The following is an 18,071-nucleotide window of genomic DNA, read 5'->3' on the forward strand; positions in this document are numbered from 1 at the left end:
TGTGACACCGGAGCAGGGGCGGGGCGGTGGACGCCACGGCGGGCCAGCCCCTGACGCGACTACGGGGGCCACGCGCGCCCCTGCGGCTTTGCCGACGTTCCCGCGTCACGTGACTGTGGACGGTCGCCACGGTCCTCGGCTGCGTTCCCGCCGCGACAGCCGACCTAAAGGTGTCTGGGTGAACTGTTGCAGTCCCTCCCACTCTGAATCTCGGCTTCCTTATCTGCAACGCTGCTTGGCAGACTTCTTATTGAACGAGATCAAACGAGATAATGGAACCTTAAAAGAGTCTGGATATACAGTAGTACTGTAAACATCTCTAGACGTGCCAACAGACAGTTGTGGTTTTTTAAATTTATTTATTTCTATGTATTTTTTTGGCTGCGTTGGGTCTTCCTTGCTGCGCGCAGGCTTTCTCTAGTTGCCGCGAGCCGGGGCCCCTCTTCATTGCGGTGCGCGAGCTTCTCACTGCAGTGGCTTCTCTTGTTGAGGAGCACTGGCTCTAGGTGCGCGGGCTTCAGTAGTTGTGGCACGCGGCCTCAGTAGTTGTGGCTCGCAGGCTCTAGAGCACAGGCTCAGTAGTTGTGGAGCACGGGCTTAGTTGCTCCATGGCATGTGTGATCTTCCCAGACCAGGGATCGAACCCGTGTCCCCTGCATTGGCAGGCAGATTCTTAACCACTGCGCCATCAGGGAAGTCCCAACAGACAATTCTTACTCTCTTCCCCACGGTGTCCGGTTGGGGCTTCATACATGCTCAGTAAGTGTTGGATGAATGAATGAATGGTGAACAGCGGCCCCCGTCCCTACCTTTCGGATTCCCCAACCCAGCTGAGCTTTCCCTGCAGACGTTTAAGAAAGTGTCCCCAGACCCCACCGGCCGCGTCTGGAGCCAGTTTTTCCTCACCTCCAACTCTGATGGTCTCACTTGGAACAGGCAGGGGCTAAGGAGACTCCCAGCCGTGGACGGGGCTCGAAGACCACAGAGCCCTGGCACCAAAACAGCTTGGTTCCTGAGTGCCTCGCCGCCCCAGTCGCCAAGCTACATCTAGTAAACATACACTCTAAGTAAAGTTAGTGTAGTTCTATGCAAAGGCAGCTTCAAGACCCCTCTTCCAACCAGACCTCTAAGTCCCTCTGCCGAAATTCTAGAGTCTCATGATCTTGGGACCCCCGCAAGAGGACTTATCAGAAACTCTTGAGTCACTGCCCTACTTGGCGTTGCCCCAGGAGTACTTCACGTTTCAGAACCTTAAGCCTGGTCTCCCTTTAGGGTCTAAAGGAAAGAGATGGAGAGGAATTTCAGATTGTAGTCACTGAATTTCCTCAGTACTATTGAGTAGCTACTATATGCCTGACATTGTGCTGGGTGTCAGGCAACCGCAGATTTACCTACCCTCATAGAGCTTATCTGAAGGAGCTTTTGCATGCAAAAGGTGCACCTGTGAAATGAAAAGGCAAGCCACTGATTGGAAGGAAGTATTCGCAAAGCGTGTATCTGACAAAGGACTTCTATCCAGATGTATAAAAAGAACTCTTAAAACTCAGTAAGACAAAAACACAATTTTTGAAGTGGGCAAAAGATTTTAACAGACATCTCACAAAAGAAGATATATGCAGAGCACAGGGAGATCAGCTCGGTGCTTTGCGACCACCTAGAGGGGGGATGAGGAGGGTGGGAGGAAGATGCAAGAGGGAGGGGATATGGGGATATACGTATGCATATAGCTGATTCAGTTTGTTATACAGCAGAAACTAACACGACACTGTAAAGCAATTATACTCCAATAAAGATGTTAAAAAAAAAAAGATATATGAATGGCCAACAAGTATATGACACCATTGGTCATTATGGAAGATAGAATTAAAACCACATTAAGATACCACTATACTAGAATAGCTTAAAAAAATAAACGCACTGGGACTTCCCTGGCAGTCCAGTGGTTAAGACACTGCACTTCCACTGCAGCGGGCACGTTTTCGATCCCTGGGTGGGAACTACGATCCTGCATGCCACAAGGCATGGCCTAAATAAAGAAATAAATACCCTGATAAAGTACTGGAAATGATATGAATGTTTGTGGGAATGCAAAGAGTACAGCTACTTTGAGAAACAATTTGGCAGTTTCTTTAAAAATTAAACATACAGGGCTTCCCTGGTGGCACAACGATTAAGAATCCGCCTGCCAATGCAGGGGACCCGGGTTCGAGCCCTGGTCCGGGAAGATCCCACGTGCCGCGGAGCAACTAAGCCTGTGCGCCACAACTACTGAGCCTGCGTGCCACAACTACTGAAGCCCGTGTGCCTAGAGCCCGTGCTCCGCAACAAGAGAAGCCTGTGCACAGCAACGAAGAGTAGCCCCCGCTCGCCGCAACTAGAGAAAGCCCACGCGCAGCAACGAAGACCCAACGCAGCCAAAAATAAATAAATAAATTAAAAAAAAAATTAAACAGACACTTCCCATATGACCCAGCAACTCCACTACTAGATATCTATCAACAAGAAATGAAAACATGTCCAAACAAAAGCCTGTATGTGAATGTCCATAGAAGCATTATTCGTCATAGCCAAAAAAAATGAAAACAACCCATGTATCCATCGACAGGTGAATAGTATATTCATACAGTGGAACACTGCTCAATGATACATACAGTACGGGTAAATCTCATAAACACTGTGCTAACTGAGAGACCCCAGACACAAAAGACTGCATACTGTATTATTCCATTCATACAAAATCCAGAAAAGGCAAAACTAATGTGACAGAAAGCAGATTAGTGGTTGCCTGGGGCCAGAGGGAGGAGGAGGTACAAACAGGCACCAGGAAACGTTTGCAGGACTGTGGACATCTACTAAAACTCATTGAACTGTAGACTTAAAATGAGTGAATGCTTAGGCATGTAAATTAAATTCCATTAAGCTAAAAAAACATTAAAAACCTGTAGATCTGTAGTCCAAACACAATACCTCTGGACAATAATGAAAATAAAACTTTCTGATTATAAAGACAAATATTTTGATGCTAATTGGTTTTGGCAAATGGGGAAAATATTTGGTTCTTCCCCAAGTACAGGTGGCATTTATTTATTTATTTATTTATTTATTTATTTATTTATTTATTTATTTATGGCCACGCCTGCATGTCATGCAGGATCTTAGTTCCCCCACCAGGGATCGAACCTGTGCCCCCTGCAATGGAAGTGCTGAGTCCTAACCACTGGACCGCCAGGGAATTCCCCCAGGTGCCTTTTTTTTTTTTTTCCTTGTTTTTTTTTTTTTTTTTGGCTGAGTCAGGTCTTAGTTGCGGCACACGGGATCTTTGTTGAGGCATGCAGGATCTTTTCATTATGGCACGCGGTCTGGGTTTCTCTCTAGTTGTGGTGCTCGGGCTTCTCTCTAGTTGTGGCGTGCAGGTTTTCTCTCTTTCACCCATGCGCGTGGGTTCCAGGGCGCATGGGCTCTGTAGTTTGCGGCATGTGGTCTCTCCCCGTTGAGGCACGCAAGCTCAATAGTTGTGGTGCGAGGACCTAGTTGCGCCGCGGCATATGGGATCTTAGTTCCCTGACCAGGGATCGAACCAGCGTCCCCTGCATTGAAAGGCAGATTCTTTACCACTGGACCACCAGGGAAGTCCGCCCCCCCCACACACCCCCCCCCCCGCCCAAGGTGCCTTTTAATTTTATGGATCTCTCGATTAAAATTCCTTTAAGTTCAGATAAATAAATATGTCTGTACAGGTCTATTGGTTTCAACTGGAGCCCAACTTCTGCTCTATTTGCTTTGGAAATTGTGGTTTGTGAAATATAAGTACATGTGGAATTTCTTGGAAAAAAAATTCATCCATGACAAGTGCCACAAAAAAGAAGTCTGGCATATGGGTATTATAAGGACCTGATAACAGGGACATTTGACCTGGTCAGGGAGGTTTGAGAGCCTCTCTGAGGAAGCGGTCCCTGAGCTCTGCAAACAAAAGAAGAGTAAAGAGCATTTTGCTCAACATCCAAGTCTACAAAGATTAACCTGCTGCAGCCGCTGACCAACAGCGCACTCCGTGCTTCAGATGAAGAGATTAAGCAGGTAACGGGATGAAGCACTCTGCTCCAGACAGAGGAAATTAAGGATAACAGGATGCTCTGTGCTTTGGATAAACAGGCTTTTAGGTAGCTAATATGCATTTCAGGAAGAATTTTAATGAATCCCACTTCTTGCATCTTCCCATACATAGAAAAGCACTATAATCATTAACTTGAGAAAACTGCTCTCTGTGACTGGCAGTAATCTTTTACCAAAATGTATACTGACTGCTTGTACTCCCTGACCAAACTATTTACATGTAAACTGGCCTCACCCCCTACCTCTTTGGAGCAGTTTTTCAGAGCTATCTGAGAGGCTGTCTCCCAGGCTATAGTCCCCAGTAAGTCCCTGAATAAAACCTCAGATGCGGGGGAGGGGCAGTCATTGACTTTCCAGGAGGGAAAGAAGAGCAGTCCAGGCAGCAGAAAGCATGTGCAAAGGTCCTGCCACAGAAGGCAGCATAATGAACACAAGGGTCTGAAAGCAGGGCAGTGTGGAGAGCAGTGAGAGAGGGAGGCTGGCTGGGGAGCGGGCAGGGAGCAGGCTGGGCAGGGCCGAGGCCATGTTTAAGTATTTCCTTCATTTTGAATCAGATTTGCATTTGAGAAAATCACTCTGGCTGGATGGGAAGGGTCCAGAGGGGCAGCAAAGCAATCTATCAGGTGGCTGTGGCACTAGGCTGCAGGCTGTGATGGCTTGTACCAGGATGGGACAGAGGGAGGGAGGCGAACTGCTTTGGGGCAGTTAAGTTGATTTGGCGATGAAGATATGGGCATGAAAGAGGTATCAAGAGTGAAACTTAGGGAATTTCCTGGCAGTCCAGTGGTTAGGACTCCTAGGACTCCATGCTTCCATTGCCGGGGCCCAGGTTTGATCCCTGGTCAGGGAACTAAGGTCCCACATGATGTGTGGCACGGCCAAAAAAAAAAGAGTGAAACTTAGATGGATGGGATGGATGGTAGTGGGATTCTTTGAGACGAGGAACTTATTTATTTATTCAACAAACATTTGTTAGGTAACTACTGTGTGTCAGACACAGAGCTAAGGATCTTTGGTAAGAACAAGATATAGTATTTGTTTTCAAGGAACTTACAGTCCAGTAGGGAAGAAAGACATAGACCAAGAAAGACAGCTCAGGACTGTCCTGAGCTAGACCCATTCCAGGCTAAGGTAGGACACACAACAGAGAATGTGGCCAGAGCTGTGGGGGGCTTTATGGAGGGAATGGCAAGGGTTGGGACATGGTAGGCTTTAAAGGTGTGAAGCTACAGGATAAAAAAGGAAAATAGCATCTTGCCACTCAGCAGTGCAGCAACACCTAGGAGCTTGTTAGAAATGCAGCATCTCGGGCCCCACCCCAGAAGTGCTGATACCCCATCTGCATCATCACAAGCTCCCCAGCTGATCTGTGAGAACATTGAAGCTGTGAGAAGCACTGGTCTTGTTAAGAATTCTGAGTCTTCAACAGGCCCACCTGGTTTTCCGTCTGGCTCTGCATTCCTTGGCTGTGCGGTCTGGGACAGGTTAATTCATCTTAGCTTGTTTCTCTTCTGTAAAATGGGAATAATAACACCTGCCTCCCAGGATTGCTCTGAGGATGAATGAGATTAGGAAAAGTGCCAAGCTTGGTATGTGGCACCAGATCGGGGCTCCTTAAAGTTTTGAAGGTTTCTAATCAGGGGAGTTTTAGAAAGATTCCCTGACGAGTGATCAATCTCTTTGATCAAAAGGATGAATATTCACTCTCATCATCGAAGAAATGCAAATCCTTTTACAATGAGTGGTCTTTCCCGTATCCTCCCCAGATTAAGCACTGGGGAAGATAAGAGGAAACTGGAACCTTCTAGCACTTGCTAATGGATTTATAAAGAGGTCCAGTCACTTGTACTCAAGAGAAAATGGGTAGGTGCACATCCAATGATCTGTGATTCCATTCCTGGATATAAACCTGAGAAAAATCCCACTCGGGGTCACCACAATATTGCTTGCGATAGCAACATACTGGGGGGCTAGAACGGGGTTTGGTTACAAGTGCCAGAAATCCTCCAATAGCAGTGATTTTTTTTTTTTTTTTTTTTTTGGCCACATGGCTTGCAGGATCTTAGTTCCCTGGCTAGGTTTTGAACCCGGGCCCCAGCAGTGAAAGTGCCAAGTCCTAACCACTGGACCACCAGGGAATAACCACCCAATAGCAGTGATTTAAACAAGACAGGAAGTTCCCCTTCTCGCCAAAGCCCAGAGGTCAGCAGTGCAGGGCTGGTAAGACGCGCATGGAAGCTGAGACCCAGGCGCCTTCTCTCCTTGTCCTGCCCTGCATGGCTTCCTTCCCCAAGGTCACCTTGTGTCAGTAGGGATGCTCCACTTCCAGTCAGCAGCAGGAAGAAAGCCAAGGAGAGGGGCACACACTGCCCGCTTAGGGACGTGTCCTGGAAGTCGCACGCCTTCCCCTGAATTGGCATTTGGCCACACTTGGCTACAGTGGAGGCTGGCAAGCACTGTCTTCATTCTGAACTCTCTGTCTTTTGCTAAAAACCAGGGGTTGGGCTTCCCTGGTTGAGAATCTGCCTGCCAATGCAGGGGACACGGGTTCGCGCCCCGGTCTGGGAAGATCCCACGTGCCGCGGAGCAGCTGGGCCCGTGAGCCACAACGACTGAGCCTGCGCATCTGGAGCCTGTGCTCTGCAACAAGAGAGGCCGCGACAGTGAGAGGCCTGCGCACCGCGATGAAGAGTGGCCCCCACTCGCCGCGACTAGAGAAAGCCCTCGCACAGAAACGAAGACCCAACACAGCCAAATAAATAAATAAATAAAATAAATTTAAAGAGCCAACACGTTTCTTAAAAAAAAAAAAAAAAGCCTCCTTCTCAATAAAGACCAGGGGTTCGGGCTTCCCTGGTGGCGCAGTGGTTGAGAGTCTGCCTGCCAATGCAGGGGACACGGGTTCGCGCCCCGGTCTGGGAAGATCCCACGTGCCGCGGAGCAACTGGGCCCGTGAGCCACAACGACTGAGCCTGCGCATCTGGAGCCTGTGCTCCGCAACAAGAGAGGCCGCGATAACGAGGCCCGCGCGCCGCGATGAAGAGTGGCCCCCACTTGCTGCAACTAGAGAAAGCCCTCACACAGAAACGAACACCCAACACAGCCATAAATAAATAAATAAATAAATAAACCCAAAGTTTAAAAACAAAAACAAAAAGCCAGAGGTTCTGTTACCCTGGAGGAGGAAGAATAGGTGTGAGGGGACAACAAATGGTCTCAGCCACAGGGGTCATGTGGGAGGGTGGTCACGGGAAGGACAGAGAGACAGAAATCCTCAAATATACACAAGTTGAATGTATTCCCGTTTATTCTATTGAGATTGAACATATTTTAATTTTAATGTGTTCAGACTTACTAATGGACATAAAATATCTGAAAAAAAATGAGTTATACCATATCATGGATTATTTAAATGTTAAAAAATTTTCTTTCTATATTTCCCACATTATAAGTTCAAAGGAATACCACATTCCAACAAAAAACTCTTTAAAGAGAGTGATATGCTTTTGCCAAAATTATACCACCTATCAGTGGAAAATTCACGGCTTTATTAGTAGACGGTGCTGAGAAAACTGGCTCATTATATGGTGAAACTAAAACTTGGAACTCATAGACAAAGGTGAATTTCAAATAGTTTAAAAGTAGTATTCAACATTTCAGCAGCCAGTACAGCCTGGCATCAACCAATGAGAACAAATATTTGACCATGCAAAGCAGATGCCAGCACATACCAGTGTGTACTGGCTGGACTTCAGCCCAATATTAGTGGCCTAAATGTGAAAGAAAAGCTAATAAACTAACAGAAGAAAATGTAAAATATCTTAACTACTTTTAAATAAGAAATCAAAAAGCAACAAATGATATAACAAAATAGTTAATTCATCTACATTAAAATTAAGAATTTCTGTTCAGTGAAGGACACCCCTGAATATACAAACACAACTGCCATTTTGAGAGTTTTTTGCAACTGCCCAGGAATATACGAAGAACTTCTGAGAGTAAACAAAAAAAAAGATAGGAAGCCCCCATGAGAAACTGAGCAATTCACACAAAGGGAAACCAGAAAAGCTGACAGGTATATAAAGAAATTCCCCAAATTACTGGTGATCAGATGAATGTACATTAAAATACGGCACCACTTTACACCCAACAGACCAGCAAAAATTAGAAAGTTGGGCAGTAGCAAGTGCTGGTGAGGATAAGGAGAAATAGGAAGCTTTATGTGGGAGGGTCAATGACCATTCTAAAAACAAATAGAGAAATTAACCTGTCTGACCCATATTCCCATCCTGGGTACCTCTGCCAGAGAACTTTTCACAAAATATGGAAGGGGACACATAAAAAGATGTTCACCGTGGCCTTGTATACATGCTGAGGAGTTGGAGGCACAAAGGTGTCCACCACTTAGCAGATGTGTAAACAAAATGCAGCTGACACCCACCATGGAATACCTCAGAGCAGTTCAAAGAAATAAAGCTGATGTAGCATAAGCAACACAGGTTGAGTGAAAAAAGCAACAGCACAAGATCTACAGCATAATACTACATGTGGAAAAAGTATATTCACACATACAACATGGCATTTTTCAAGGATACATTCATATTCAAAGACGTGTAATCAACACATTAAAATGGACGCTTACAGGAGAGGATGGAGTGAAGGGGAAAAGCCATAAAACCAGAGAAGCCTTGCGTGGACTGGAATCCTGAGATCCAAAACCAAAAGGCTCAAGGTGCTCAATTATGCCTTAAATAAAGTGTGTGCATCAGGAAGGTGGCTTGAAAGGGTCCTGGGGTGAGGAAGACACCCAAGCCTGAGAATCTACTATATTCTTCAAAAGAATAACCCATCGTCTGCCTCTGCTGAAGCTAATGCATGTGTGAGCTTGATCATCTAGTTTCCTGCAGGCTGAGGAGCCACACCCCTGTATGTGCCTCAAGCAAACTTCACCCCCACCCCCCAATGACACTGAGGTCACTGCTGGTCCTGGACGTGGCATAAATCCCAGGCCTGGAATCCCATACCAGGGATTTCATGTTGATTTCAACTCACTCTTTCAATAGGAGCAGTTTCATAAAAGAGACATTTCGATAAAGGAAAGGGTGATGGTGGAGGGGAAAGGGTGAGGGTAAGGGATACCTTCTCCATGTCCCAGGGGACTGCCAAACTCAGCACACCCTGTGGATGGAGCCACAGTCCACCCGGGGCAGCAAGGACCACCACACACCTAATCAGGTAGCAAACGGCTTGAAACCAGGGTCGACGGGGCGGGGCGGGGGTGGTCCAAGATCACTCCTTGATTTTGCTTCAGCTTGAGGATAAGTTCTACCTCAGTTTCAGCTAGCCGTTATGGGGCCAAAAGGGGGCAGCCGCTCTCCCCAAGTCCAAGCTGGGCCTCTAAACAGGGAGTGGGGTTTCAGCCCCAGACCTCAATGAGGTCCCCGGATTCCATGCCCAGATCAGCTGGCAGCTCCTTGCCTGAAAGCTTTGTCCCATCAAAGAAGAAGGAGAGCTTGTGGCCCGAGAGTCCCATGGCCTCCTCGTAGCGGGACATGAGGGTCTTGAGAGGAGAATCCTGGATGGAGAGGAAAAAATGGATGTAAGAATTTGAAAAGAGGGGCTGAGGAGAACTTGTAGGGACAGACAGAGGACTTGCGACAGGGAGGACAAGGGGACAAGTCAAGTCAGAGCCCACGGAGGGAAAGGCAACTGGCCAAAGAAGGCAGCAGCAAGCTGGTTCCTCTCTAGGGAGCTGGGCCACAGAGCCCAGGGCTGGGATGTTGGCTCTGGGTCAGGCAGGTTCTCCAAAGGCAGTCTCCTCACCTACGATGGAGGCATGAATCACAAGGAGGAAGCCAGCCGGGCTCTGGAGTGAGCATGACCCAAGCTGGGGGCCAGGCGCTCCCACTGAAATGGATGTATAACCCTAGCGAAGTGCTATGGGTTGATTGTGTCCCCCAAAAAAGATACCTTGTGGTCTTAACCCCTGGTAAATGTGCATGTGACCTCATTTGGAAGATGTGATCAAGATAAGATGAGGTCATACTCAATTACAGTGGGCACTAAGGCAACAGGACTGGTGTGCTTGTAAGAGAAAACAGACACACAGAGAGACACACAGGGAGAACATCATGTGAGGAAAGAGGCAGAGATTGGAGTGATGCAGCTGTGAGCCAAGGACTGCCAGCCACCACCAGAAGCTAGGAGGAAGCAAGGAAGGATTCTACCTAGAGTCTCTGAGGGAGCATGATCCTGCTGACAACTTTTCTTTCTTTATAGTTGATTTACAATATTTTATTAGTTACAGGTTTACAACATCATGATTCAATATTTTTATAGATTATACTCTATTTAAAGTTATTATAAAATATTGGCTATATTCCCCTCTGCTGTCCAATATATCTTTTTTTTTTTAACATCTTTATTGGAGTATAATTGCTTTACAATGGTGTGTTAGTTTCTGCTTTATAACAAAGTGAATCAGCTATACATAAACATATATCCCCATATCTCCTCCTTCTTGCGTCTCCCTCCCACTCTCCCTATCCCACCCCTCTAGGTGGACAGAAAGCACCGAGCTGATCTCCCCGTGCTATGCGGCTGCTTCCCACTAGCTATCTGTTTTATATTTGGTAGTGTATATATGTCATTGCCACTCTCTCACTTCGTCCCATCTGCTGACAACTTGATTTCGAACCGGTAGCCTCCAGAACTGTGAGAGAATACATTTCTATTGTTTGAAGCCACCCAGTTTGTTGTATTTTGTTATAGCAGCTCTCAGAAACTAATACGGCAAGTTATTCCACCTCTACAGAGGTTGGCTTCCATATTTGTTAGATGAGGGTAACAACAGTGCTTTCCCATCTAACTAAGATTGTTGTGAAATTCAATAATATCCTGAATGTGAAGTAAATATCCTTAGCACAGGGACTGTCACTTCTTTTGTAATTATGATGGGTTTTATTGGTTACTATCCAAGGGTGATTTTGACTTTAACCAGGAGGAGTTAGGAGACCAGAGCCAGGTTCCCAGCAGAAGGGGGAGGGAAGTTGAACACTGGGCTTTTTCCACTATCTAGGATGGGTGGGGACCCAAGACCACAAAGGGCAGTGACTCCATCCTCCACCCACTGACACAAGAGACCGCAGAGCACGGGGCAAGGGGCACAGAAAGCCAGCTCCCCCACTCACTCGAGGCAGCGAGACTTCCAGCATCTGGTGCTTCTCCTTCCCCTGCACCCGCAGCTGGAGGAGGTGGGACTTCTCTGCGACATCCGGAGAACTTGCTAGCACCACACAGTCTGTGGGGGGCAGGATCGGGAAGCCAGGCCTAAGCGCAGGTTGGAAGCAGGGTCCCCTCTGGGCCTCTTCCCATATCCCCTCCCTGTGGCAAAAGCCTCCTCAAGCCTCCCTGCCTTCCTCTCACCAATGATGTCAGCCACTCCAAGCTTTAGGGTCCTGGGGGTGGCGGTGGGGGACAGCTCTGTCTCTCCGAAGAGCAAGAGGATCCTGCTTGGGGACACCCCAAGATGGGCGGCCATGTGGTCCACCACGCTCTGGAGGGGCTCCGACTGGGAGGGGGACAAGAAGTGAAGGAGGCCTTCCTGCCTTGATGTGCTTCCCCCCCCACCCCCAGTTTCTGGCCTTAACTACTTGCTGAATTCCTCATCTGTGGGTTCCACCATATTTACCTGGCAAGGCATAAAATAAAATCATGTCAATAAGGGGTTCAGGCAAGTGACACAAAGACACGAAGCAGCCATGAGTTAGGAGAAAAAAGGGAGTGGTGGGGATTGCGGCAAACCAGAACCGGATATGCTCCATCTAAACAGGCCAGCTGTTCCGCAGTTCCAGCTGATTGGTACCATGTAGGAATATGGGCCAGGTACTGTATCTTCCTATTTAAGAGAAACCAGAAATCTGGACCCTGGTACAAAATCACCCATTGCAAAGGTTGGCGATGAACTCATATGTTCATGTGACTCATACATGGGACTTCCCTGGGGGTCCAGTGGTTAAGACTCCACGCTTCCACTGCAGGGGGTGCAGGATCAATCCCTGGTTGGGGAAGTTCTGCATGCCGTGAAGTGCAGCCAAAAAAATAAATAAATAAAAGCACCGTACAGCACAAAGGAAGAAGCATGGGACTTCCCTAGTGGTCCAGTGGCTAAGATTCTGCGTTCCCAATGCAGGGGGTTCGATCCCTGGTCAGGGAACTAAGATCTCGCATGCCACACAGCAGGGACAAAAAAAAAAAAAAAAAAAAGAAGCAGCAGCAGCACAGTTGATAAGGCCACGGGCTGCCAGTTCACAAGCCCTGGCTTAGTTGCTTGCCTGATGCACGGTTACTGCTTGATAAATGGTCACTTCTGTTATCATTCTTGTTTTGGAATTGGAGTCATCCCTACAAAAAGAGTAGTCTTCATCAGGAAGCTAGGGGGGATCGGAATGACCAAGTGACATCTGGGTGTCCAAGGCAGTAAGAGCAAGCACAAGAGGGAAGCACAGGGTCCGAGGGAGGGATGCACCCTGGGGAGGGGCTACCAAGCAAAGCTTCTTAGGATGTTTTAGTGGAACCTTGAAAATGGGTGGGAAGTTTGCCAGGAAGAGAGGGGAGAGGGAGGAAAAAAAATCTCCCAAGGGTAACAGTGAGCACAAAGGCGCACAGGGCTGAACGAGCGCTGGGCAGCTCCAGACAGCAGGATGGGCAAAGGAAGCCACGGTCCCTTCTGCCCAGACACCACAGCCTCTCCATAGACAGTTCCTGGGACCCTTCTCCCAGACTCTTCAGGCACTTACCGTTCTGATGGGCAATCTGACCAGGTCAGCCCGGCACCGGATTTTGAGCGGCAAGAGCCGAGGTTTCTCTGGGAGAGTGGGCCCCTCCAGTAGGACCACCTCATCCTCTTGGCTCAGGTGATCCTGGCCCTGGGGCTGCTTGGGACTCAGGCAGGAACGGAGATCTTGGAGGCGCTTGTTCACCTCCCTGGGGTGCAGAAAGAACTGTGGGTCAGTCAGGGTGGGCCCCCTCCATACTGCCGCTCTCCACCCCAGCCCAGAGTCCCCTGCCCTTGGTACCTTAACTTCTGGAGTGCCCGAGTATGCTTCCTGCTGTTGGTCCGTGGCAGAGGTGGAGGCAAAGGTGAGGTGTCCTGAACCCTGTAGAGATAAAAGAGGGACAGGATGGAGAAAGAGGTGAGACCCCAGCCCCACACCTCTCCTCATGGGACCCCTGGGGACCAGAGGGGGACCTGGAGAATCAAGAGAGAGCATCTTCCGGTGACATCCATCTTATGGGAAGACAGGGGGAGGTAAGGACAGGGAAAACCTGAGTCATAATTTTTATATTTATATGACCCAAACATGAGGGAGGAGAATGCCTAACTTTTAAGATAAGTTACTTCCCAGGTAAATGTCTGATAACATCCAAATGACACCAAGCACTTACTATCTGCCAAGGGTTAACTCTTAATTTACCCCAAAATTCTGACCCAGGTACCACTATTATCCCCATTTTACAGAAGAGAAAACTGAAGCACAGAAAGGCTGGCTAAGAGACAGCCGCCGGATTTGAACCACAGGGCAGTCTGCAGAGCCAAACCCTTCACCCCTGCATCACTACTTTCTTAGACACAAAGCTGAAATCTCCACTTCCTGGTGGGTCCTGAGGGCCCGCTGCCATCCTCTGAGGGGGGCTCACCTTTTCTTCCCCCCAAGGAGAGCTTCATTCCTCACCTGAGCCTCAAGACTCCTTCCGTCCCTTCTCCTTACCCTTTGAGGAGCCAGCCAAGGGTTCTGCTTGCCTCAGCCTACCCCCCCAACTCCCTTTCTGCTCCAGCGGCCCCAGGGCCCTCGCCTCACTCACAGTAACATCTCTTTCTTCTCTTCTCCATCCTTACTCCTCAGCTTCTTCTTCCAGGGAGAATCGGGACATGGGGAATCCTCAGCGTGGGGACTGCTGGAATCTGCCATGTCCGCCTCTGGGGACAGAGTGGGAGGAAGTGGAAAGGGTAGCCAAGAGAGGGCAGCAGGAGGCCAAGGAGAGACAAGTCAGGGGCTTCAGAAGGTTCTGAGAAAGGAGGAGACTAAGGGAGCCCCAGACACACACAACCACTGGGGAAGGGCTCAAGGGGTGTGAGTCAAAGGGGAAAAGCCTACATCAGAGAGAAGGATGAACTGGAGCCTGACAGATTAGAGCAAGAAAGTGTCAGAGCTTCGTGCTAAGGCATGAGACAGTGGCGAGTGTGGACAGTCGGAAAGTGGCTCACCCCAACTGAAGCATGCTCTTCTCACTTTTGATCACGTGCACCCCACAAATGAAGAACACTGAGCACACAACCCGGAAAATAGGTATTTACTTAATACACATATACTACTTACTATACAGGGACATACTATTATATATGTTATAAAACATACACTAAAACAAATGTCAAAGGATGACTTTTTTTTCTAATATTTCTCTTATTTTCTTCCCATACTCAGTTTGGTGGGCACAGAGAGACTGTGACTCCGGGGTGGAGGAGGGGGTGTGGGGCAGGGAGGGAATGAGGTAAAGAGGTAAGTATAGGCCCTCTGAGCCTACGTTTCTCAAATTTCATCCGTGTGTCATTGCCATGTTTTGCCATATCTCTGTATTATTTAATATCTTTCTTTCTTTCTTTTTTAAGTTAATTTATTTATTTTTGGCTGCGTTGGGTCTTCGTTGCTGCGTGTGGGCTTTCTCTAGTTGCGGCGAGCGGGGGCTACTCTTCATTGCGTGCGCGGGCTTCTCATTGTGGTGGCTTCTCTTGCTGTGGAGCTCGGGCTCTAGGTGCACAGGCTTCAGTAGCTGTGGCATGTGGGCTCAGCAGTTGTGGCTTGCGGCCTCTAGAGCGCAGGCTCAGTAGTTGTGGCTCGCGGGCTCTAGAGCGCAGGCTCAGTAGCTGTGGCGCACGGGCTTAGTTGCTCTGCGGCATGTGGGATCTTCCCAGACCAGGGCTCCAACCCGTGTCCCCTGCATTGGCAGGCAGATTCTCAACCACTGTGCCACCCGGGAAGCCCGGCAGGCGGATTCTTAACCACTGTGCCACCAGGGAAGCCCTAATATCTTCCTTTAAATCACTCATTTTAACTTGAACATCTTATAAAAGGAAATCAGGTATAATATTCTAAACTATAGAAGCTCTTTTCCATTTGCTTGCCACATGATCATCATTAACCATAAGATAAAAACTGTGAATACAAAACAATGATAATGAATCCTAGATCAGTGGTTCTCAGAGGCAATTTTGCCTCCTGGGGGACATGTGGCAATGTCTGTAGACAATTTTGGTTGTCACAATGCAGGGAGGAAGGGGTTGGGGTGTGATACTGGTATCTGGTGGGTAGAGGTCAGGATGTTGCTAAACATCCCACAGGGCACAGGACAGCCCCAAACAAAGAATGATCCAGTCCAAACGTCAGTAGCACCGAGGTTGAGAAATCCTGTCCTAGTAGCTGCCAGAGGCCTGAGATTCTGCGTTTCTGACAAACTCCTGGAAGATACCCAACACTCCTGGGTCCACATTTTGAGTGGCAAGGACAGAGGTGCCTTTGCACTTCTCTGTTCCAGGTACCATATATGCAAACCATATATGTAGCCCAAGAGGGGGCTTTCTATATATTCTCTTTAATTAAGTCTCACCAAAATCCTTTGACATAGGTCCATTTTTTATCCCCACTTTGCTGATGAGGAAATTGAAGCATTGAGAGATTAACTCGCCCAAGGTCACACAGCTACTAAGGGGTAGAACTGGCATTCAAACCAGGCCTGCTGGTTCCTAAATCAGCACTTAATCACCCTGCCATACTCCCTCATGGGGCAAAAGTCGTAGTCCAGGGTCTGCATTTGCCCACTGGATCGCTTCCCTATTAGACTTGACTCCTACTCACTGCCCTTGAGTGGTTTGCAAAAATCACATCACTGAGGGAGAACAAAGGCTGGGCAGTCCTGAAAAGATTCAAAGAACACCCTGCTGGCTCCAGAGTGTTCCCAAGACACTTGTTGCAGATGTAACAAGATGTTACAGATTCTTAACACCTCCCCCTGCCCTGCTCCCAGGATTACAGAATCAGAATCTCTGGGGATGGCACCTGGAAATCTGTATATTAGCTCACTCTTATGCCTATTAGAGTTGGCGGAAGGGTGTTTTGACAGCATTTTCTGTGCCTTCTGGTTAACAATCCAGCTCCTTTCAGGATTGGAGCTTTTTCTGGCTAGGATGCAGGAGTCACCTCTCCCATGTCCTTCCCCTGAGCGTCAGGAAACAACTAACTGCAGGGATATAAACTCCAGAAAGTCTCCTCAGAGAGGCCAGCGCTGGGCACCTCTCCCTAGAAGCCCTCCCTTACCTTCCTCAGTCTCTGGGGGGCAGGATTTCAGGAGGGACATGTGGTCTGGGATGAGGTGGAGGCTGCTTTTCACCTGCAAAGAAAAAGTAGATCAGTCCCAAATCCTCCCTCCACTTAAAGAGAAAACTGGGGTCGATTCTTCCCTCACACCCAGGCCTCCTCCAGCTCCCAAGTCCTCCCTAAGGATGTAGACATTACAGCCCTCCCACAAGGACTCAGGAGCTCAGCTTCCCCAGGATCCAAAATTGGAGTACCCTACCATACGGTATCACTTATATGTGGAATCTAAAATATGACACAAACGAAACTATCTACAAAGCAGAAACAGACTCACAGACATAGAGAACAGACTTGTGGTTGCCAAGGGGAAGGGGGGAGGGGGGAGGGATGGACTGGGAGTTTGGGGTCAGTAGACGCAAACTATTACATATAGAATGGATGGACAACAAGGTCCTACTGGATAGCACAGGGAACTATATTCAATGTCCTGGGATAAGCCATAATGGAAAAGAATATAAAAAAGAATGTGTATACATACATGTATAACTGAATCATTTTGCTGTACAGCAGAAATTAACACAACATTGTAAATCAACTACACTTCAATTAAAAAAAATAAGGAGTACTCTGATTCCGACACCCCTTTCCCTAATGCACCGTAAGGATGCAAGCTTAGTTCCCTTTTTTTACGAAGCTGCTAGCCATCCTGCTATCTTTGAATCCTTGGGAATCTCAGCCCCCTAGCTCACCCTACCACGTGGGGACTCCAGCCTCCTGGAGCCCCCAGTTCTCTCTGAACTTCCATGGACCCCAGTCCCCATCTTCCTGGATCTTTAGCAATGGGTCCCAACCTTAAAACCCAGTATGCCCCAAATCCCAGCCCTAGGTGCTTCAACTCTTCCCTGAACCATCCGGGATCCCAAACCCTTAGGCTCTCTATACCCCCGACACTCCAGCTCCTGGGAATCCCAAACTCCCAGCACACTCCAAACCCCTTCACCTCCCCAATTTACAGAAACCCCAGGAATCCTGCCCCCAAGGCTCCTAGCCCCTGCTTCCGTTTAGTCTCCCAACACCAATCCTAGAACCCTACCCTCAACATTTCTAAACCCAGCCCTTCCGCGCTAGCCCTCTCGGGGACCCGCGGGCACCTTCTCAGAGTACACTGGAACCGCCGGTGCCTCCCCGGGATCCAGCAGCAACCGCCGCCTCCGCCTGACCAAGACCCGAGGGGTTTCAGCCGGCCGTGCGTCCGCCCCTTCGCTGTCACTGTCGCTGTCGTCCCGGGGCGCGGCCGGCACGGGGGGTTCCGGGAGCGGGACCTCGGCCGGGTCCGCAGCGCCGCGCGCCGTTGCGACCTCCAAGACATCCTCATCGCTGTCGCTGACCAAGTCCACAAGCACCGAGTCCAGGGTGCGCCGGGCTGGCGACCGTTGAGCGCCAGGACGCCGGCCACGGCCGCCCCGGGATCCCCGAGCCCCTCGGCCGACACCGCCGCCTCTGGACCGCCGGCCCTGTTTCCTCACCGGCTCCGCCATGGCACACACCCGGCTGCCACAGTCGCCCACCTCTAGCCAACTCGCCTGG

The 18,071-nt window shown here is 48.8% G+C and overlaps 1 protein-coding gene across 1 annotated transcript; it reads right to left on the minus strand.

Moving 5' to 3' along the window:
* Positions 1 to 7,612: 7,612 nt before the first annotated feature.
* Positions 7,613 to 18,071, minus strand: NFATC2IP (nuclear factor of activated T cells 2 interacting protein). Its single transcript, XM_068524343.1, has 8 exons — positions 17,636 to 18,071; positions 16,485 to 16,557; positions 13,978 to 14,092; positions 13,191 to 13,271; positions 12,912 to 13,098; positions 11,539 to 11,683; positions 11,304 to 11,413; positions 7,613 to 9,688 (listed from the first exon to the last, which is right to left on the minus strand). Exons 1-8 carry the CDS (start codon positions 18,020 to 18,022, stop codon positions 9,530 to 9,532), a joined length of 1,257 nt encoding a protein of 418 aa, XP_068380444.1. The 5' UTR covers positions 18,023 to 18,071; the 3' UTR covers positions 7,613 to 9,529.

The sequence above is a fragment of the Eschrichtius robustus genome, chromosome 16 (genome assembly GCF_028021215.1).
Source record: "Eschrichtius robustus isolate mEscRob2 chromosome 16, mEscRob2.pri, whole genome shotgun sequence".
Classification (NCBI taxonomy): Eukaryota; Metazoa; Chordata; class Mammalia; order Artiodactyla; family Eschrichtiidae; genus Eschrichtius; species Eschrichtius robustus.